The sequence below is a fragment of the Chaetodon auriga genome, chromosome 5 (assembly GCF_051107435.1).
Source record: "Chaetodon auriga isolate fChaAug3 chromosome 5, fChaAug3.hap1, whole genome shotgun sequence".
NCBI classification, from domain to species: domain Eukaryota; kingdom Metazoa; phylum Chordata; class Actinopteri; order Chaetodontiformes; family Chaetodontidae; genus Chaetodon; species Chaetodon auriga.
Genome location: NC_135078.1, coordinates 21,395,885 through 21,417,653, shown reverse-complemented (window position 1 = coordinate 21,417,653; position 21,769 = coordinate 21,395,885). Strand labels below are relative to the sequence as shown.

Below are 21,769 nucleotides of genomic sequence, written 5' to 3'. Positions count from 1 at the left end.
AATATCGTCTCCTGACGTCTTTAGCTTCAAAGTTAGTGCCTCCTGTCCAATTAGAAAGAAATGAAAAGTGTGTCACTGTCAAGGTTTTTGTGCTGAATAACATCGACAGCTCCAAACTTCCTGTAAACGGATTGTTTTTCTTCTGTAGCTGCAAGAGTCGTTTTTACATGCCTCTTATTATCTTAACCTGCTCTCTCAGGTGAGTCAGTGACTAAAGTGATGTTTTCAAGAATTGCCAACAGAGGGAGCTGCTGCAAAAAGATCCTACTGTGAGCAAACCTTCAGTAGCAGGACACTCGATACAGTCTAATCAATCCTGCTTGTTCTAATGGGGAAAAAAAAAAAAAAATAGCCTGTTTAATTCTAAATACACAGAAAACATCACATCATGTGGTCTGTGTTTGAGGTTTTATTTCAGTCTCAGCAGTGAAAATCTGCATTCATACAAATACAAGTACTAAATTCAAATGCTCAACAACAGTATTTTGAACACGTTGCTTATATGAAGAAAATAGCACACAGATGCTTAAAATAATGAAACAGCAGCAACCAAAAAAATTACCAGTGATGTGGATCCAGCAGTAATCACAAAACAAGATCTGGAGTGATGGAGTGATGTCAAACAAACTGGTAATACACACAAGTGTAACAAACTAAGATCTTCTGTGTGCGATGACGTCTAATTTCAGGCAGGTATTTTCTAAATGTCTTCCTCGATCAGTAGTTCTACTTGTAAAGATGCAAAGAAACGGCCCCTGAATACAAACATACAGCAGGCAACCATATACATGCATTCATGTTTTTGGATTTTTTTTTTGAATGAACACCAAACTTTGGACTGTTTCTACTCTATTCCACCCGTGTCTCTAACCTGGAGCATCATAACTCAACGTCTGGGTCTAATCTAGGCACCGGCACTTCAACACACTCCCTGTCCTGCGCAGACAGACTGGAGGCTTCTTTCTTTCTCTGACGCCATCTGTTCCGTGTTGTGGCAGTGCTATTCTGTCCTGAGGACTAACTACTGTCTCTCATGCTTCCTGAGAGCGCTCTCTATATTTCCTGTCACTCCTTAACCTGTGGAAGAAAAGGGCAAGTCCTCTTTCATGTCTGCCAATGACCGCCATCATGCTTTGTAACCGCATTGGCTCAGTCGAGTACAAAGAGAAAAAAAAAAAAAAAATCACCCGGGAGAAGATAAATACATTCAAGAGTATCATGCTAAGGCAATTTCCCTTGTCTTCTGTGGACCTCCTTTACCTCATGTTCCCTCATCTCATCTCAGAGGAGGATGACTATTTTTGGACACTCTGTGTCACCGCTGTGTCTCCAAGACAAAGCAGTCTGCATATATACACGTTTCTCATCTTCCTCGGCACAGCCAACGGGTCAGTACAAAAAAGATATATATATATGTATTTATCATGTAACCGGACACCTCCTGTGGAGAGACTCTTGTCCACATGGAAACATACGAAAAATCTAAAGCTTATAAACATCCCCCCATTCAAAACACCATCTCATTACAAAGAATTGGTTTCATCACACACATTATAAACACTGGCTAGTCAACATCCAATTGACTAGAAACTCATACTGTTATTGAAGTGGGCAGCCACAACTATCAAATTTATCAAATGTGTATGGTGAAGACTCGTGACATACCTTCATTATCAACAGGTTATCTTCATCGTTTGAAGTTGTCGAGAGTGTCCATTGTGTGTCAGCTTATCTTGTTTGTGCCTTGGATGTACAAAAGAAAACAAAGGAAAAGGACACAGAATTCAGCTCAAGTCTTTGGAGCCACACTGCTCCCCTACTCCTTTTAAAACAGAGGTTAGTCAGGGAGGCAGAGAGGAGGAATGAAGGTGGGAGTGTTCTGGTCCACAACAACGTATCACGGCCCCGTTTGAGGACTACACGCCGACTCATGCTCCGGGGGTACCGGCTTGCTGCCCCATGAGAGGGTCCCCGCCCTCCACGCTCTCCTGGACGGGGGTCGTCTCGTGCTCTGCCGTGATTACGATGGTGTTCTCGTCTACCAGCTCGCAGGTGGGGTTGGAGAACGCCGACAGGGGGAGGGTGATCCTCTGCATCTCGCGCTCATAAACTCGCTGCTCGTGCTGCTTCTTTAAGTCCCGACCCCTGAATGCAAACACACGACAGAGATTCATTACGCTGTGACAGATCTACAGTTAGCGCTCAGATGACAAGAACAGCTGGGAAACGTAAATCCAATTGTCACTCCATTTTTGACTCCATTTTGGTCTCCACCTACTCCTGAGGAAAGTATTTGACAAACCAAAACAATGAGCTGAAAGAAGCTAAAATTCCGCATAGAGCTGAGGGAACTGCAGACATAATACCAATACAAGTGCCTCCTCACACACTCGTCACATGATCCAGTATTAATAAAATAATATTGTTTATAGCCGCTTTAATTATTGCTCTAAGCTAAAGATCAGAGCTATCATGCAAATTAGCAATCAGTGTTGAGTCTTATTTTGCTGATATTATAATAAAAACAGCCACCAGAGTGTGTACAGAACCATTTCTGTGGGCCACCCAAGATAAATATTCATGATAAGAAGCTTCAGCTAACATAGTGTATGTAGATAACAGAGCCTATTATAACAAGTGCCTGATCTGCAGCAAACACAAGGGACAGATGGTGAAAGGGAACAGGGAACCGACAAGCTGGCGAGGAGCTGATCTCCTCCAGGGAAACGCAGTGCTGAGAAGCAGCACGAGGCGGCTTCTACTGATCTGGAGCCAAAACAGGGCAACGTTCGGTTTGGGTGAAAACACTTCCTACCTGCCTGCTTCACTGCAGCATATTGTGCAACTCTGCTCTGCTGTGAAAAACTGTATATCACCACCGATTCTTTACACTAGGGTGCGGCTCATATTAGTCTCTAGCTTCAAGCAACTCCTCTGCTGCTTGTTCACATTCCCAGAAACCTTTTTTGTTTTCCTGCCAAGAATTAGTTGAGAAGATTAATACCAGTCTCCTGTCTGAACAGTATGTACAACACGTACATGCCTTTGCACAGCTCGCGCGACTCTGTCCAAATGTAACCAAATCTGCCCACCAGCACCACTAAAGCTCACTAATTAGCATGCTGGCACTCATTTGCTTAATCTGTATAAAAATGAAGTGACAACTTGCAGGATTATGTGGCAGATTATTTCCTGCTCAGGATGGGAAAATTCCTGGAGCTTGTTGCCTTGCAAATTACCAAGGCTACATATTTAACAGACAGATATGAGAGTGGAATCAATCTTCTCATCTAACTGTCAGCAAGAGCGAGAATAAGAATATTTTGCTAAATTTCAAACTATTGGTTTAAATAATGATTACAGGTTGTTCACAAAAAGATGTTAAAAGACTGATGCATGAAAAAACATGATCAGGCGGTGCATTCTTTGGGATATAGAGTGAAAACAGTTGGCCACCACTGCAGAGCCTCAAGCTCAGGGGGCTTTTTGGAGAGCTCATGGACGGGAGGCCTGCAAGGGGTCAGTGTCCTTCTCAGGATACTACCTACTCATAACTGGTCGGTCGAGAGCCTGTTCCCAGCGGGGATTCAGTATGAACCTCTCTGGCCTCATGAAATCTAGAGTGACAGAAGTCAACTTAATTTACGTTGTAGGAGACACGTGGTCGTCTACAGCCACTCCTGGACTCCACATATGAGCATGTTTGCCAGGCAACTATCACATTACAGAAGGTGATGTCAGTGTACGCTGAGGGCAGGCCTAAATCCTCTGACATAATATGCTGCTCCTCCTTATCAATAATCACCTCCTAAAAATAGAAAACAAAGACAGGGGCACTGCTAATCAGATTTGAGAGCCAAACAGAGATGTAAGGGCATTTTGTGCTGTGCCAAAGGGAATCCGAGTCCCCTCTTTCACAACATTGGGGACGTCACTTTCCATATTACATAACTGCAGCGAATGTGCAGCTTTCGTTATCCAATCCAACCCCTCCTCCATGATCTTGTCTCTATCCAGAATAATAAATAAGATTGCTTAAAATAGATGGCAGGCATTTCCTTTCCTGCCATGTTGCTGCACATGGTAAAAGCAATAAAATGGCTGAATTATGCCCAAGGTGAACAATGGCGAGCATCGTTGAGGAATGTGAATAACAGCTGAAGCCTTAAACTCAAGAGACCATTAACATGCATGCTATCAAGTGCCTTTAACTAACCACACTGGCATTTCTGGTACGCTTCTGAAAGCTATCACCAACACTATGTGTGTCAGTGGAAACAGGAAGCCAGACGAACGCTCTGAAGCAGCACATTTTGTCTTAATGCCACAGTTACAGTAGATGTTCACAAGGTAATAATGACATCCTGCAAACAGATCAAATGCCTCTTCAAAGGGACAAAAATAAGGAAATTTGGGTCCTTTTTTGTAAAATCCTTCTAATACTGAACCAAATGATATATAATCTTGCTGTGATTAAGATACTGACCTCTTATAGAAGTAGCCAAATGTGATGCCTACTCCAAGGACGATTATGATGGCCATCATGAGGATGCCGATGACGTAGCCTGACCAACGAAAAGAATAAAATAAAAGGTTAAAAATTCAACATATGCATAACGTATAATTGAGGTTAATTCAAACTGCAGGTTAGTATGTACCACCAACATCATATGTGCTGTATATCTTTTTAGAGTCAACTACAACTTACCGAGCATGCCAAGGTCCTTTTTCTTTTTGGGTCCTGTGTGCACTCGCTGGCTGATTCCCATCACTGGCTGCACAGCAGCAACCTCTCCCTGAGAAGGACCTGACTTGGCCAGCTGAAAGTTCTGCGTGGAGGGAGTGGTTCCTGTTGGGCTGAGGGATCCGGCCTCTACTGGCACGGTAGAGGCTTGTTCTGAAGAGAAAATTAAACAATGCCAGTGTTAGACAAGAATGTTAACTGAGCTACTGCTGAGCCAAATCATATTAAAGTAAATCTGTACACCGTCAGAGATTTTGCAATATCATTTATACCTTTGCATCTCTCTGTTTAATGTCGAAGTGTGCATGTTCCAAAAGACTGAGCAGGAATACTTTATGGCTGCTTCATGTTTGGCTTTTTATGGTTTTTGTATCAGTGTGATGAAGTACCTTTATTTGTCAGAATAAGATCATGTTCTTTTGTCCATAAACAGTTCATGAATTGATTTCCATTCATCACAACATAAACTGATATCACATTATAAAATCACATATGCCCTGACGGAGGATTTCATCCAGCTACCTCTCCTGTTATGGTGTGGTATGACATGGTAGTTTATCTGATGGATCTTTAAATGTGCCCCCATGCACATTAGTGTCTTCTGTTGATTTGTGTCTTAGTGTTCTATTACATTACATTTTATTACATTAATCAACTTGACTTGATGAGCATCATCTGGGCCGTGTGGTTTCCAGTTACTGCTGTTACTAACATTACCACTGACACAACATCCTCCCCTGCAGCCCTGGCACAGCCCTCATGAAGTTGTTGCAAAGTGCATGCTTTTTTCAGACATGAACAGGCTCCGCATGCTCGACTCAGGAGACAGCAGGGTTCAGCAGCAGATGTCAACATCTGCTCTTTAACTCTTTTCTTTCCATTTCCTCCATACAGGCTGTTGTTTACAGTCTCTGCTGAAGTTAAAGGGCATGAAGTCATAAAGTGAAGCAGCCAATTAGATGCTGTCTCCAAGATATAACTTTTCCTCTCTGCCAATGAGTTCAGGTTGGGGCGTGGTCAACAGCTTCCTGGAAACTGAACTTTTCAACATGTGGCTGCAGGCTTTGTTATTGTAGGCCTTGGGTTGGCTTCTCAGACCAGAAGGAAACAAAGGGCAAAGTGGACAGGGCTTCTCACGCTGGCTTATCCCTGACCAACTGACCTACTACAGACTAATACTCTTAAATGGTAAAATGCACGTAAATTACCAGCAATTCATCTCTGAACGACTTACACATAGTTAAAAAAAACTTTTTTTTGCTGACCCATGAAAGTTTAAAATTTGGCTTCGTCCTCTCTCATCAAGCTTCCCAGCTTTTTTTTTTTTTTTTTTTTTTTGGGTTGACTAATTGGAGCATTTGCATAGCTAACATTTCACCTCATTATTTTCCCTTTGCATAGCCCACTTTTTAAAATAATGAGAGCCTTACAGAAAGAGAAAGTAATTGCTGGCAGCATCAAGAGGACATTCTGCATTTTGAGAGACAGGCTGCCATTTCAGTGTTGCTTTGTCATTAATTTGGAGGATGCATACTTGTCCTTGCCAGGACAGACTTTTGCAGCTTGGATTCTGCCTATTTGTCCATAAATATCTAAAAATATATATCCATACAGTGTGTGTACAGCGTTTACTTACCTTTGCATGAGTCAATTGCACAGAACTGTCTCTGGACCGCTCCATCTGGGCCAGCAATGTAGCACCAAGGCCTCTCAGAGGAGTCTGGGTTTCGGCAGTAATTGTGATCTCCAACACCTACAAGAGGGACGATAAAAACAGTGCACGTGTGTTACTGATGCCTCATGGTAATATAGGCTTGTATCTGTCTGTCTGGAGGGCTGTGTGTTTGCCTGTCTGTCTGCCCTGCTGTGTGGGTTAACCACTGGATTCATTAATCATTAACACGGCATCATCACACTACAATGAACAGGCCGCCATGAGCACAAAGAAAGCAAACAGCAGCTAGTGTATAAAAGAAGCCATTTAACACCATAAATAGACAAATCTCAGCTGGACTGTGGGCTGTAAATATCATCCCAGTAAGACTAAATGCAATCCTGTTTTATACTGCATCACAACACAGATGTTGGAGTTGCTTGTTGTCCTGTAAGGAAACTCTTGTACCTATCAGCATCAGCAGACAACAGGTGAAGAGTCACCACATCATCCTGCATTTAATGATCTCTGCACTGAAAGACGCATCAGTGGAGGCAGTTCACCTGTCTGTGAATCTGGATGGATGTTCACGTCATAGTCTCTGATGGTGTTGGTCCAGTTTAGACAGGTCAGACCCGAGGAGGAGCTCTGTTGTTCTCCTCTGTACTCCAGGCCACTGGATCTCATGCAGTCTGAGAATAACAACATCACATGAGCGCACAACACATGCGACTGATTGTGCAATCATAAGGCATAAAAATATTATCATGATACAAACATGCGTTAAATGTGAAGAAAATCAGGCAATGATGCAAAGAATTAGCTCCTGGTGTATCATGTTACCTTTCTGATTTCCATTTGATGCACTGCTCTCCACAATCGCCACGCTCAGGAAAACGGCGTGCAGTGAGAAGAACACCGTGCAGAGCTGACGGGCTGAATCCACAGACAGCATGGTGGGGTGATTTTCCTCCAAACTTACTAAGACAAACAACCAAAAAATGCAAAATGGACGAAGAGCCTGTGCTGAATGGGCATCAGACACACTGCTCCTGCTGCTGGAGTCCCAGCCCTTGTTTTTGTCAGAGGGGCTCAGCTTTCTTCGTAAACAGCCTTCAGGAGGAGGAGCTCCCCTTTGCAGTGCAAACCTCAAGGTCCTAAAGCCTCACCAGTTTCCCACACACACACACACACACACACACACACACACACACACACACACACACACACACACACACACAAGCACATTTGCACGCGCGCGCACACACACACGTATGGGGATGCAGCTGAAAAACACTCAGGCATTTTATCATGGCGTGCAGCCTTGTGAGAATAAACAAAAACAGGCAGAAAGGAAAGTCAAAAAGTTCATTCACATTTTGATTCAAGCTGCAAATGGTTACTTCAATAATCCATCCTCAAACTTAACACTTTTCCTTCTCCCTGTCCAACAATAATTTCCACTTTTATTGCATTCTCATTTGGTTTCCTATAAATAGCTGCTCTGCTTTCCATTTTCATTTTAAAATACACTGAGTCATTACTTTCCGTTTATAATCCCAGAGTCTGATCTGGCTCTCAGTGCTTCGTGCATCAGTCCAAAGCTGGTCTTCCTGCTTCTCAGGCTTCCTGTGCACCCCATGAGGCCTGTTTTTCCACTGGTCTCAGTCAGGAGAGGACTCTGCAGATAAAGGACAGCTGCCAATAGTATTTGCCTCTATCTGTCTGTGCACAGGCAGCTTTGTGCTGAAAAGCAGTGAGGCCCAGTGTCATTGTTGGCTGCCTGGTAAAGAGGGCAGCCAATGCCTGAGTCAGTCACTGCTCACTAAGCCACTTTTCAAACAGATGCTCGCTCAGTTTTCAGGCAATTACTAGAGTAAACACACAGCATCTGTCCAGCACTCTCCGACACACTCATTCGGGGTTACAGCCTCTCAAAGCATGCACTGAGTGAAACTGGAGCATTACGGGTGAGCACATTTGGGATTAAACCCACTCATGTCCATGGAAGCACCTTTACACCACAAAAAGATGCTCGTTATGATGTCAGAAAATTAAAAATGCTTATGATCAGTCAGTCATGCAGTAGTCAAAATTTTAATCTACAGAGTCAAAATTATAAGATAAAAAGTCTAAATGTTGACTTTATTACTGCAAACTTTTCATGTTTTTTTTCTTGACAGAAACTGACCCCCATAACTAAAACTGAGCTGATTCCAAGTGATTCAGTGAAGCTGAAGATAATTTTTTTAGAATCATAATTTTGATTTAATATCTTACAAATCTGACACTGTAAGTCAAGGTTTTCAGGTTAGCTGAGGATTGTTTTAATATTCAAATTACAGAAATTCTTGTTAGCAGAGCAAAATACGCCATCATAGACAAAAAAGCCTCAACCTGTATTTTGTTGTCAGCACAGGCTGATTGTTGAAAGTGTCCACTACTTCAAGGGGGAGTGGTGCAGTGGGCTTTGTTTGCTTTACTGTGGATTTCAAGCTTTGCAAAACCTTTGGAAACTCAAACCAAGTAGTACTGATCATATGAAGAAACAAACTCTACAGCAGGATAACAACTTCAACAGTTCACTTTATTACAATCAGCATAAACAGTTTCTTAAAAATCTAAATGCACAATGCCTCCTTTAGAAAACAATTGCTTCATTACAACCATGACTGTAATTCCACTTGTAGAATAAAAAAAAATAAAAAAATTTGACTCTTGCCATTTTTGAACCTGCAGAGCTAAGACCCACAGAGTGCTTCAGTGGAAAAACACTGGATGCTCATGATCCAAATGGTGCACAAGACTGTATGCAAGCACGCACGCACGCACGCACGCACGCACGCACACACACACACACACACACACACACACACACACACACACACACACACACACACACACACACACACACACACACACACGCCCAGTAAAAGTGGTTGTACCTACTTGGCCTTGTTCCCTGTTGCCATAGTTAATCATTTCCTTAGTGGGGCACAGGCTTGCTGAGAGACTGCACTCTCAGTAACAATAGCAAAGGCATTTATTAAGGCAGATGATTGTTTTCCAGTTTTCTACACACTTTGCCTTCAGGAAACCTCCAGCCCGGTTTTCACACCCCTCATACTGTTTTCAAGGTTGAGGCAGAAGGCAGACGACACAATGATGCACACACTGTTCAAGCACAGGCTGATAGAAGAATAAAGTCATACTGACAAGCTGCCACAATCCTGCCACATTTTTCTTGCCCTCATCTTGAAGTAGAGCAAAGTTCAAGCCCCCATTTGTATTTTAAAGGGTCCGTGTTACGAAGCTTTGTCTCAATGAATCAAGGTTTCCAAAAAATGTTGATGTCATAGATTTGCCCTCTAACTTTCATTATCTTGCATTACCTCGTTCAGTACGTCATGTTCTGCCACAGAATGCGTCAAGACCAGGACAACAACCACCTGTAGCTTCCTTTGAGGCACATGTTAATCTCACAGAGCTCTGCACACCAGGTGTTCATTTTGGCATAAGCTTTATGTATGAATCATTAATGGCAGCTTGATGACAAAGCTGTTGCATAATCGACATACACAGCGTAAACCTGAACTGGTAGAGGTACCTTATATACGTATAGATGTGCATAAAGCAGTAATTTAATTGATACATCTTTTATTCAGATCCTGATAATTGAATTAATTCTGACAATATTACATCAAAAGGAAATAAAAGTTGTGAAGACTGAACAATAAAAACCTGCATTTACATTTAATGAATGGCCTAACATGGCCAGTCATACAGTAGAATGTGCAAACTCCTTCATGTCAGCGTTTGTCAAGTACTGAGAGCCGCCCATCTCAAACAAAGCAGTGGGCTATCTGATGATGTAAGACTGCTCTAGTGTGTGGTCCGTTGCGGAGCAACTGATGGCTCTCTATCAGATGCAGTCAATCATCTTCAGCCCTCATGTGGTCGGAAAATGGACACTTATCAAGGCAGATGGCCTCTAATGGAGCATTAAAGTGTACCCTATATTCCCCCGCTGGGCACCAAGCATCCAATTTCTCCTGATGCTGGTGCATTACATCACTGCACCAGCCTGCGCGATGCTACTGCTGCTCCTGAGACATGACAAACAAACTGGAGCACTGCTCTGGGAATAAGACTGAGCATGATGCTCAGGGGTGACAGTGATCATAAAAACAGACATATTCTCCCTCTGCATAAAAAGCTTTTTTCTAAAGATAAAATAAAGCTCCAGAAGATGTAATGATATAAACACACAAAAACAGGCCTCTGGAGCATATGAGGAACAACTGCTATGCTACATGTCCCCCTAATGGCACATGGCACCGAATGCTGAGCAGGTCTCCTCCCTGTACAGGTAACATGATGATGGACAACAGACTGAGGCCACTCAGCTCTTACATAACTTAGTCAGCCTGCCAAGCGCTGGTCTACTGCAGCATCAGCAGTTGCAACACTCATTCAAGACTAATGCTGCACATTCAGATGGCATAAGCATTCCTGAAACATCCACAGGTAATTCATCCTGGGTTTTCTCATTGAGCACACAGAAAAAGACCTTCCATTCAGTCACGCTGGCAGCTCTCCAGCCACAGCAGCTGTTAAAGTGGAGGGAAAGTGGACACCGTTCTGACTGAGTACACTCCAAACATCCTGTAAGCTCATGCGCAGGGATGAAGGATCACAAAGGTGTCGCACATCATCAGATGTTTTCAACAGCCGGAGGAGAAAGGCAGCCCTGGTGACCAGGCCACACAGCGTACTGTGGAGGCGGGGGTCCATGAGGAGAGCCAGCCAGGACGGGGTCAATGTCGTCGCTAAAGAGAGAATAAATAACCGCATTAATTTAAACCTCACATATGAATTCATCAAACACATTCTCACATTCAGACTGGTAAGCTAATGTGGTACCTGGAAGGAGCTCTTTGCAGACTGCAAGGCTGTCCTGCACCTGTGCTGCACTCTCCTCAGCCCAAGCACTCAGGCTCTGTGCCAGAGCAGAGGATTCAGAGTGTTTTTCAGCCATCTGCAGCAGGTAGGGCAGCACATGTGCAGACATCACAGACGGCTCTGCGAACACATTGGCCTCATCCTGCTCATACAGACTGGAACACCTGAAGAGTAAAAACAATTAAGCACTTCATTCAGGTTACTCTGTTTGCAGAAGGGTATTGATTCAGTGAGGTAACATACCCCGTCTCTGAGGCCTCTCTCAGCACAGATCTGAGGTCAGGCTGAGGCAGATTACACAGCAGCAACTCTAGTGTGCCAGGGGTGTCCCAGCATTCCTCCAGCAGCAGGTCCAATAGGAGCGGCAGAGCCTGGTTGACCTGCATGAGGTAGATGCTCCTCTGGCTTTCGCCTCTTCTCACATGGTGCAGCATGGAGGGAAAACAGGCCGCTTTCAGCCTCACCTGCTGGCTTTGGTCCTGCAGCAAGTACAGGCCTGTGCTGATCAACCTGAACCAGGAAGATTCAACACTTGTTATTTCTGCTCATCAGTGTTTCGTTTGAATGAAAATGCTATTTGACTTCCTTCAAACCTGCTCATGACGGCAGTGCTGTGTGGAAGTGGAACTCCAGCCACACACAGAGCTTCAGCACACGCCATCCGGAGCACTTCAGGGGCGTCAGGGGACCGCTGGCACTCCAAGACGCTACACCAGCGCTGGAGCATGGATGTCTTTAGACTGATTTGCAAAAACATAAGGAGAAGGTCAGAGCTTCCAGTGTGTGACTCTATACTGAAGGAAAAAAAAAAAGACAATAAAACATGTGAAAACCTGGAGTCTGGCCACCGGGAGAGCAGCAGACTAGCAGCACACAGAGCCTGGGAGAGAAACTCTGGCCCGCCTCGCTGGTCCTCCAGGTCTCCCAGCAACAAATCCAGACACTCAGGCAGAACTGGCTCCTCCAGTGGGGCCAACTGAGGAAGATGTTGGGGTAAAGTAGATTCACCTCCAGCCATCACTGCTGCCAGAGCTGCCAGGTAGGTCCTGCGGTACTCCACACTGCAGCTCAACAGCACCTCCCTCAGGTTTGTCTGGAGATGGAGAGCATTGGTACAATCCTTTAATCTACTAGTTGAATTATCGGTGTGCTTTTAAATGACTACTTTGTACAACCTGAGTGACTCTCACTAGGCAACATCTAAGAGGTGCAGACTTTGAAGTCAACATCACTGCATATCACAGAAAAACAGAAGAAAATAATCTGATGCACATGGAATAAAATCCAAGATTCTCTTGAACACTTTCAGCGGTTTCCATTAGTTCAGTTCTTCAAATAATCCAAACACCTTGTTTAAAAAGTACGTTCAGACAGATCCTGTTTGCCCACATGATCACATGACCTGTTTTTCTTATTGTATTACTCTTAGATGTACGCTTGCTAACTTTGCTGCTCCTAAACACACCTCTGTAACCGTGTTTGAGATGGTATGCACTATTAGTACAGCAGTAGTTGTGGGTACTGTATGTGTTTAATTATCTGTTTATCTGTACTTATGCTACAATAACACCTGACTTTCCCCTCTGTTGGATCAATAAAGGATGATCTCTTCTTATTTATTACTTATAACTTACAGTGCACGGTGCCAACATACTACGTCTGACAGTGCACATTAACCATTATTATCTTATTACTCCTAATAGGAGTAATAATATTAATGACGACATGGACAGTCCCTTTCTTTATCCACTGTGTCATACCTTATCAAGCTTATTTTACAAGAGAGTCAATTAAACACTTCACAGGTCATATATGGCAGGGAACAACTGGGTGGTCCAGATAATGCAACATGCAATGGAGTTTATCTAAATGACCTACATGAGCAGCGAATGATAAAAGGACAGACATCCTCCTGAGTGTACTTAAGTCTCCTTGATTACAGAATATAATAGTTTATGGACACACCCTTTCTTATGTCAGAGGGAAAAAAAAACTCTCCAGACAGAGTTCGGCCTACGTTGCCATTATATTTAAGCCTATCTCTGCTTCCTCTGTTTCCTCTCATTGTGCTCTAAGAAGGTCGTTAGACTGAAAGCTGCTAGACAGGTTTTCTGAAAGGTTCTTTTCTTCGTGCTCTGGCCTGAAAAGTAGATCATGTCTCACCTGCAACACCTTCTGCATCACCTCTCTCAAGTTGGTGTGCTGCGAACTCCACCCATCCACCACCCAGGAGACCAATGAGAGCCTGAGATCAGGGCTCAGCGCAGAGAAGCTGTCCCAGATTTGACATGACCACGTCAGATCTGTACATAGGAAGTGGATTGCTTGTTGGTGGAATGATGACAACCCAACCTGTGGAGATGACAGAGATAAAGCATTAGAAAATATCTGCTGGCAGCCTTCTGCTTAAAACCTGCTGAAAACTATTTTATCAATCAGCCTCTCGTTATGAGCAACGGTGACCTACATTAATGCACTATTTTCTGCCACAGTTAGAATAGTTTGGTATGGAGGCCGAAAAAGGGTCACAGACCGGTTAAAACCAGTGAGGAGAGCACAGATAAAACTGCACAGGCAGAAATCTCTCACGTGACATAACCTTAACTGTTCAGACATTGGCAGAAAATGTTGTGTTCATGTATGAATTTATCACTTACAATAAAATGCTGTCTGGGAAAATATGTTTTCAGGGTATTTAAGACACATATCATGTAAATGCATCCCCCACGGTTTGATTCCAGGACAGGGACCTTTGCTGCAACTCTCTCCCCATGTTTCCTGTCTATGTCTGCCGATCTACACTACGAACAAAAGGTTAAATTCTTATATACGTGCGTCATGTGTCTGTATGTATGGCACGCACCTCCAGCGCCTGTGGGGGTTTCTGGAGGTCGTGCATGAGTGAGTCCCTGAGCTTTGACAAGTAGGTCTCACAGCACAATCGTCTCAGCGAGTCTGCCACTCCGAGGTAGGCCGCTCTCACGAGGGGGCAGTGTTGAGCGTCAGTCACCAGCCACAGCGAGGCATCCACCCTGCTCAGCACCTCGCACAGGTCAGCAGAAGGGGCACTGGGAATAGAAACAGCGTGGGATTTCAAAGCCTGACAGCGTCCGATGAATGAATGAATGAATGAATAAACAGCTCTTTTAAGTCTCACCTGACTGTGCAGACAGCTCGATCCAGAATCGCTTTGATCTGCAGCAGCTGTCCGTGGAGCCGGTTGTGACAGCAGCGCTGCTGTGGACCGGGCAGCTGAGCCGTCAGTGTGATGAGGATGTTCATGTACTCTGAGGGGGGAGTCATGGCAACCAAAGCCTTCGAGGCCATCACTCTCACACTGTAAATAGGACTGGCAGAGAGCTGCAGTAAAGGCGGCAGGAAGTCTGACAAAGTGCTGGTGGAAGAAAACCCGAGAAGACATTCACCCGGTCAAATAATGTGGAGGTTTATGAATGTCCACAGAAGACTGATACCAGTCTCATGTCTACATGTTCAGCATGAAGCTTCCACCTTAAGCCGTATTGTATTTCCCAAAAAGTGAAACTATTCCTTTACCCAGATCCTCCACATAATTAAGGTTAAAGAATATTTGCTAAGTTCCTTCTTCACTGGTAAATGTGAGCAAATTATTGAATCCACTGGTCTGACATTAGGCTAGAATTACAACAGCTGACCAAAATGTGCAGCGATAAGTAAACAGTATTCACTCTGTTGAGTCTTGGACACCAGGCTGGAGTTGAGCTAACAGGGTGAGGACAGGGTAGAGCGATGGTTGGAGGTGTAGCTTGGCCTCATTGGGTGGACCCTGGAGGTCTTGTGCTGCTCCTCTCAGTTCTCCCAGGAGGAAGGGCTGGAGTGCAGGGTAGTGGAAGAAGAAGGCAAGGGGCGACATGCCGTGCTGGGTGGGGCCGCCCTCTTCACTGCTGGGCCGCTGGCCGAGCATTCGCGAGCACAGAGAACCTGGAAACACATTTGAAAACAGTGGGCCCTTGTCCTCATACAATCCATTCAAAGCTCTAAATGTGTCTTACTGTAAAGCTGGAGAGCGGCGTTCCTCATGGCCCAGCAGGGAGAGCTGAGCAGAGTGAGTGATAAGATGGCCACAGCAGGAGCAAACTGAAGCACAGCTACTCCCAGACCTGAACCACGCACCAGGGCCTGCAGAGTGTGAACCGCACACACCTGTAAAGGAAAAGGACAATCACATGACCACATCTGTCTTTGTGGTTACTCCAATATCCCCCTTCTTGTTGCAGTGTCTACAAACCTGTGGCAGGTCCAATGTTTGGTCCCAGTTCTCAGGTAGACGGGTTCTGGCTGTCTCCAGTAAGGTTTGAATACTGTGAGCTAACAGTTGTTTTGTTTTACTGGCCTCCCCTGCAGACACGACGCACAGGATGAGCATAGGCAAGCCAGCAGCCCGCCGGGTCACAGATGTGGAACGAGGGGACTGCACAACCTGCAAACCCTGGAAAGAGACAGGAGAGGAAGTATAACAGTCCAGTCCAGCATCTCCATTTACTAATGCAAAATACATCCAAGCATGTATCACTACCCACTTGTTTCAGCATGTGGACTGGGATATCCCTCAGCTCTGGATCACTGCTGCCCAACAGAGAGGCACAGAACTTGGTGAAGCCTAGACAGCATCCCTCTACTGCCCCCTGGTGGAGATAAATATGGTTTTCGTTAAAGAACATCAGTGTTGATTTAGACTTAATGCCTCTACACAGATTTATAAAACGTACCCAGTGACGGCATTTGAGAAGAATATTCTTGAATACTTTAGATGCTCTCAATAGATCCTCTTTCGTTAGAAGGCGCTTGCTGAGTTTGGACTCGCTGAGAATTTTCTCCACCAGAGAACCTAAAAAGATTCCTATTTCCTGATAAGAAAACACAAAAGCAGGTACTGTCGAGCAAAAATACACACACAGCAAATAAGAAGCTAAGACCCATTTGCCATCTTGTTGAGGTAACGGTGCATCTGGCTCCGTTTTACCTTGAGTGAGACCCAGCAGCAGGTGAGAACGAGGCTGTGCTCCTCAGACAGCAGGACACCCTCCTCTTCCTCGCCTCCTCCAGATGCTTGGGCTATTAGAGAGCTGATGGCGTTTCCCATATCACAAAAAGAAGGGGGGGCATCTACGACAGAAGAGATTTACTATGTGGTGTCATAAATAAATTTGAAATGTTGAGTTCATCCCCCAGTCGGTATGGTGCCTGCAGACTGCCCCATTACCCTTTTCAGCGGCACAAGCATCCGGGTCTCCATACAGAACCCCCAGCAGCAGCAGAGAGATGTTCTCCAGCAGGCTGAGCACCTCAGTGGTCAGGCTGTGCTCGAGTGTGTCATAGACACTGCTGGGTGCCTCAAGCAAACACCGATGAAGGGCACTAAGAACACCTGGAACATAATGCATGGCAGGATTTAAAGAACCAGAACAACATTTTCTACAGCTACACATCACCTATGCTGGCTGCTGATTTTGAGTCTCACCATGTATCGGCTTGGTTCTGGCAGCAAGCATCATGTCAGCCTTGGCTGTCAGATAGTGCTCCTCCAGCTCCTTCACCAGGAATCTGACCATGCGGGAGGCCTGGGAGTGACTTCCACCGCTGACAGCAATGCAGCTGCTCAGCCTGCAGTCCTCAGGCTGCTCTTTTGATCTACAGGCAGAACAACAACTAATAACTGCTTATCCTTTGCATCTTAAGCTGGCACAATTTTGAACGAGGCCATGTAGGAGACTTACTTCTGAAGGAGGACCTTCATCATCAGCGCTCCCATCTGAGCCTCCTGCACCCGAGGACTGCACAGGAGCTGTTGGGTCCGTGTGAGCAGCGCTGCAGCGATATCATCTGGAAAACTGGGTGGGAAAAATCTCAACAATAACCCAGCTGAAAGCTCCCGGATCTGTAAAACAAATGAAAAACAATCCATTCGAAAAATAATCTTCAACCTTTTCAATTTTAACTATATGAAAGAAATAAGAAGCAAGTTAGGGCAGCTCTACCTCATTTGTAGAATCCTCTAAACAGCTGATAAGGACCAGCTGTTTTGTCCTACAGACAAAATCCCACTGGCCTCGTTGTCTGGCACAGGCAATAAGAGAGCCCATATTTGCTGCAAAAATGATTTAATTACATAGAACAAAATACAAAATTTGACAGAAGAATACGTTTCCTTTTTTTTTGTTCCAATCACTGTTTTTCCAAACTGACCTGGAGGTTGTCCCTTCTTTTTGTCGGGGCTCCAGGTGTCTGTGCAGGTCTCCAGCACTGCAGACAGCAACAGGAGCGCAGTCTTCTTCCTCTGATAACTGTGTCCTGGTGCGAGGTAGCTGTATGGAAGCTGACCCAACCATTCCACAAACCCTACATGATATAGGACTCATTGTTTTAGCAATGTGCATTATAGTAATGTCTTTTTTTTAACAAAATACAGTAGAACAGTCTATTGCTGTGAATGTAAAACAGCAGCTGTCGGTTATCTCACCTATTCCCTGCTCCAGTATCTCCTGTGCCCTCTCTGAGCAGGTGGCATCTCCTTTCTTTTTGCCTTTCTGTCCTCTGACATGCGCCAAGCAGCCGTCTCTGATACGAACCAGAAACCTCTTCACTCCGGTCTGAAGATGCTGGCGAAAAGGCGACGACTCACAGTTTAGGTTCTGAGGAATAAACATCCTCATTATTGACATCTCCTCCGTGGTTGGAGTGTCTTTGGTCTTTGGGCTGCAGCAGAGGAGATTGAGAGCAGCAAGACGGACTTTGTCATCTGCGGATCCCAGAGCTAGCTGGAGGGTTTCAAGGGTAGAGCTCCCCTGCAGCGCCCAGGGAGAGCCTCCAGTTACGGCTCGATAGGAGCTCACGACGCAGGCCCAGGCGTGGAGGTGGCCGGGGGCGAACAGGTCCAGAGAGGCCAGCAGATGATCCACAGCACAGGGGAAGACTTGAAAGGTGCAGGGTAGTAAGTGTGTTGAGCTGTTGCTCTGTAGAAGAGTCACATCAGACGTCAGCGCATCGTGAAGGACGGGCCGCCAACGCCGCGCCCACTGATTGGCTAGATCCAGCTCGGTACGCGAAGCAGACTTTTGTGAGCCATCACATAGCTCTCGCCTCTGCTGCTGGATCAGACACCTGTAAAGCTCCGACCCACATGGTGACAGGTGATTGGCCGACAAGCACTTCAGGAGGTGATTGGGTATTTCAGCATACTGATCCAGGACCTGTTTGATTAAAGAAACATGCACCAAAGTCATTATGGCCGCTAAATTATAACAGTATTAACTCTGTAATAACCCTTAATCCTCACCGTGTCAGTTCCCAGGTACGGCAGCAGGGCACAGAGGCGGTGATATTTGGCTTTGGCTTCCCAAGGTAGTTTGATTATTCGCTGAAGTAGAGTGAAATAAAGAGGCTTCTTTGTGTCACAAAACTGCTCGCAGTCCATCTCATAGAGGTCCAGCAGCAGACAAAAGGCACTACGCACAAGGTCGGACACACCCTCCACCTGCCGAAGCACAGTAAGACAGACACTGAACAATGACACAGACGCGTCACTGAACAATCCTGCAACTCCCAGTGTCTGTAAATTACTTGAGAAGCTAACGTGACATCCATGAGGTGTTCAATGAATACTTGGATGAGCCTTTCAGAGAATCGCTGTTACTGCACTGAATAAAGAGAACTTTTTTAAAAATAAAACTACATAATGTCAAGCGAAAATCCTCAGTGTACTCTTTGCTATATGTTATATATATGCTGCATTATTTGGCTGTCAAAAAAGCGCATTGATTTACGTGTTTTTTTCCCTTTTTTGAATTTGCAAAGTTGGGACGCTGGGTAAAACCTAAATACTGAAGCTGATTGTTAAGTATGTGTCAAAAGGATTAGCAAATCGCCACACTGTGTTTTAATTATGTTTTACACAGCACCTCAACTTTTTTGGACTCAGGTTTGTCGTGTTAATCAGACTCACTGGGCTTTCTGCATTGGTCCAGATCATGTGAATGAGGTCTTGCTGCAGACTGCTGTCGTCAGGCAGGAGACGAGTGCCTGTCCTCTTCCAGATATCAGCCAGACATTCTTTAAGCTTCCTCAGCCACAGAGTCAACACTGCAACAGCATGTGATGTTTGAAAAGGTGATACGACCATTTAAGCACATCACTAAACAACATGGATATGACTCACCTTCAAAGGCAAAGTAGTGACAATCCAGCTTCTCCTCACACAGAGCATAGACCAGAAGAAACAAACCTTTCAGCAGCAAACACATCTGAAGAGAAGGAAACGGTGGATTCGGTCATGAAAGCGAGCACAATGACTGCAAAGCATGATTTCAACGTCAGCTTTAACTGGGTTTACTTCTGTGGCATCCATGTGTGAACTGAGCAAGATGTGAGGTGGACAGCAGGTCAGGAGGCCCCTGCTCACAGCCAGCCTGTCCACTCCGTCCTGCCCTGCAGGGCTGCACTGCACCTGGATGGCACCAACAGTCAGCAGCCAGGGCTCTGAGGAAAAACAGGAGCAACACCTTCTGTCAGAAAATGTCTCGACATTCACACTCAGCTGTAGAATTTGCAGTATAAATAGCATTTATGCTTTTTTGGATATGGTACAAAGACTAATTCATTTGACATTTTACCCACATGGGCACCTACTTGTGTCACATTCCACATTTTGATTTGCTCTTACTTGTCCAGCCGTGTTGGTGGTTACGTACCTGAGTGAGAGACCTGCAGCAGACTCCAGGCAGCAGCTCCTCCAGCTCTGCTCTCTGGTGCTGTGTTGATCAGCATGGCCACAGCAGTGCCTGCCAGAAGGCGAGTGTCCCTGTTGCAGCACTGCGAGACAGGATGCGCAGACTGGTCAGATGAAGCAAAGGTGACAACTGAACTAGATCTCTATCTGTCGAATGAGTGATTCTGAAGTGATGAATCAACAAAAAACCTGTCCAAGTATTATGTCCATAAGAGCCTGAAGGATCGCCTGCACTGCTGGGGCCCCGTGCTCCTTGTCCCACACAAGAGGAGCCACTTCACTGGACAACAGCTGAAATATTTGCAAACACACCTGCAGAGATCACAGTTCTCAAGTCAGTAACAAAGACCAAAAACTAGTCTGTGATGATTACAATGGACTGATCCATGTACCTTAACAGCAGTGTAACACAGTGGTCCATCTCTGAGGGGTTCATGTTGTAATACAACGGGGAATAACTCGGACACTTTATTCAGCAAGGACAGGTGTGACTCTCTCCACACCTCACGACCAACAGTGCTGTCTTCCAGGAACATACAGGCTAAAAAAGGTTAAAAAAATACAATAAATCTTACATATGAAATCAGAGACACACTGTAATAACACACCATCTTCAGCCAGCACCAACCTCTCTGCAGATCCTCCAAAGACAAGATCTGAAAAGAAGATGTGGGAAAAGTTACCTGCAGCGCCTTTATGCAAATATTACAAACACAAGTGAAGTGAGTGCTCTGTACCTGGTCAGTATGGACGATGGAGTGCAAACAGTGATGGGTTTCTCTAAAAACCAATCGGTGGTCCACCTTTGCCAAATGCTGCAACATCTGTGAAGCAAATATGAGGTTGCAATGAGCTTCCATTTTGTTTTAAGCATTGTACAGTGAACAGCCACGCTGCTGGCCTGACCTGGTCCACTTTTCGGCAGGCTGTCGAGATGTTGACCATGTGCAGCTGCATGGAGATGAGGAGTCTGACAAGGAGCAGGAGGTGGCTCTCCTCCAAAACATAAAGCTGCGCCTCTGGAATTTGTCTGAGCAGCTGCACAGCCTCCTCTAAACAGCGCTCCTTGCATCTTTTCACACTGATCCTGTTCACGCAAGCATGATTATTCAGTTAATATGACAGCTTATTGAAAAGTGAGACAAATACTACTATGTATGCTCTCAAACATGCTGAGGTTATGGACACCGACCTGGAGGATTCAGAGAGTTTATCAATAAAGAGCCTCAGTGTCTGGCTGACATTTACGGCTGCTTGGTCCTCGGTGATCACACAGTCTTGCAGACTTGTCAACAGGTCTTCAAACGACAGCATAGCTTTGTTTACTCCTCTGTACTGACTTCTGCTGCTGTCAGACACACTGCCAGCACGCTGCTACGCTGGTCACGTGATAAAACTCTGCTTCTACTATCCTCAAAGCAGTAGTCATGGGAGAATCACGGCGACATGCTGCCACCTACAGGCGATTATCGGCTTTTCATTTCCCAAATTAAAATGTGTTTTACACATCATATCAGACACGTTCAAGGTGCAAATATCAGTGAGGCAGAATGCATTGTGCTAAGCGATGTTCTTCCCTTTTCTAACCACCATCACACCGTCAGTACGTGTATGCACCACTCCATGACAGATGGGGTCGCTGCTG

General features: G+C 45.1%; 2 protein-coding genes across 2 annotated transcripts; both read right to left on the bottom strand.

The window, feature by feature from the left end:
- Positions 1-394: 394 nt before the first annotated feature.
- On the bottom strand, positions 395-7,494 carry pik3ip1 (phosphoinositide-3-kinase interacting protein 1). The gene is made up of 6 exons (XM_076731715.1): positions 7,242-7,494; positions 6,962-7,090; positions 6,381-6,497; positions 4,709-4,897; positions 4,487-4,565; positions 395-2,145 (listed from the first exon to the last, which is right to left on the bottom strand). The coding sequence occupies exons 1-6, from the start codon at positions 7,351-7,353 to the stop codon at positions 1,929-1,931; spliced, it is 843 nt and encodes a 280-aa protein (XP_076587830.1). The 5' UTR covers positions 7,354-7,494; the 3' UTR covers positions 395-1,928.
- Positions 7,495-9,031: 1,537 nt separating this feature from the next.
- LOC143321527 (tRNA (32-2'-O)-methyltransferase regulator THADA) lies at positions 9,032-21,496 on the bottom strand. Its single transcript, XM_076731942.1, has 31 exons — positions 21,317-21,496; positions 21,031-21,211; positions 20,862-20,948; positions 20,753-20,780; positions 20,517-20,665; positions 20,314-20,436; positions 20,087-20,207; positions 19,729-19,874; positions 19,555-19,639; positions 19,342-19,478; positions 18,676-18,873; positions 17,860-18,589; positions 17,586-17,738; positions 17,378-17,487; positions 17,117-17,277; positions 16,861-17,030; positions 16,603-16,767; positions 16,363-16,505; positions 16,109-16,246; positions 15,920-16,024; positions 15,628-15,828; positions 15,392-15,542; positions 15,068-15,320; positions 14,518-14,754; positions 14,224-14,428; positions 13,524-13,712; positions 12,194-12,453; positions 11,954-12,100; positions 11,604-11,870; positions 11,322-11,524; positions 9,032-11,227 (listed from the first exon to the last, which is right to left on the bottom strand). Exons 1-31 carry the CDS (start codon positions 21,436-21,438, stop codon positions 10,980-10,982), a joined length of 5,613 nt encoding a protein of 1,870 aa, XP_076588057.1. The 5' UTR covers positions 21,439-21,496; the 3' UTR covers positions 9,032-10,979.
- Between the last annotated feature and the right edge of the window lie 273 nt (positions 21,497-21,769).

Excerpts from the sequence above, each read along its gene's own strand:
- LOC143321527 (XM_076731942.1), bottom strand. The coding sequence starts at position 21,438 with ATGCTGTCGTTTGAAGACCTGTTGACAAGTCTGCAAGACTGTGTGATC. Across the intron at positions 20,666-20,752 it reads TTTGGAGGATCTGCAGAGAG|CCTGTATGTTCCTGGAAGAC; the intron begins GTTGGTGCTGGC and ends AACCTTTTTTAG. Across the intron at positions 17,278-17,377 it reads TAGAGGATTCTACAAATGAG|ATCCGGGAGCTTTCAGCTGG; the intron begins GTAGAGCTGCCC and ends TTTGTTTTACAG.
- pik3ip1 (XM_076731715.1), bottom strand. The coding sequence starts at position 7,353 with ATGCTGTCTGTGGATTCAGCCCGTCAGCTCTGCACGGTGTTCTTCTCA. Across the intron at positions 6,498-6,961 it reads CCATCCAGATTCACAGACAG|GTGTTGGAGATCACAATTAC; the intron begins GTGAACTGCCTC and ends TCCCTCTTGTAG. Across the intron at positions 4,898-6,380 it reads TGCAATTGACTCATGCAAAG|AACAAGCCTCTACCGTGCCA; the intron begins GTAAGTAAACGC and ends TTTTCTCTTCAG.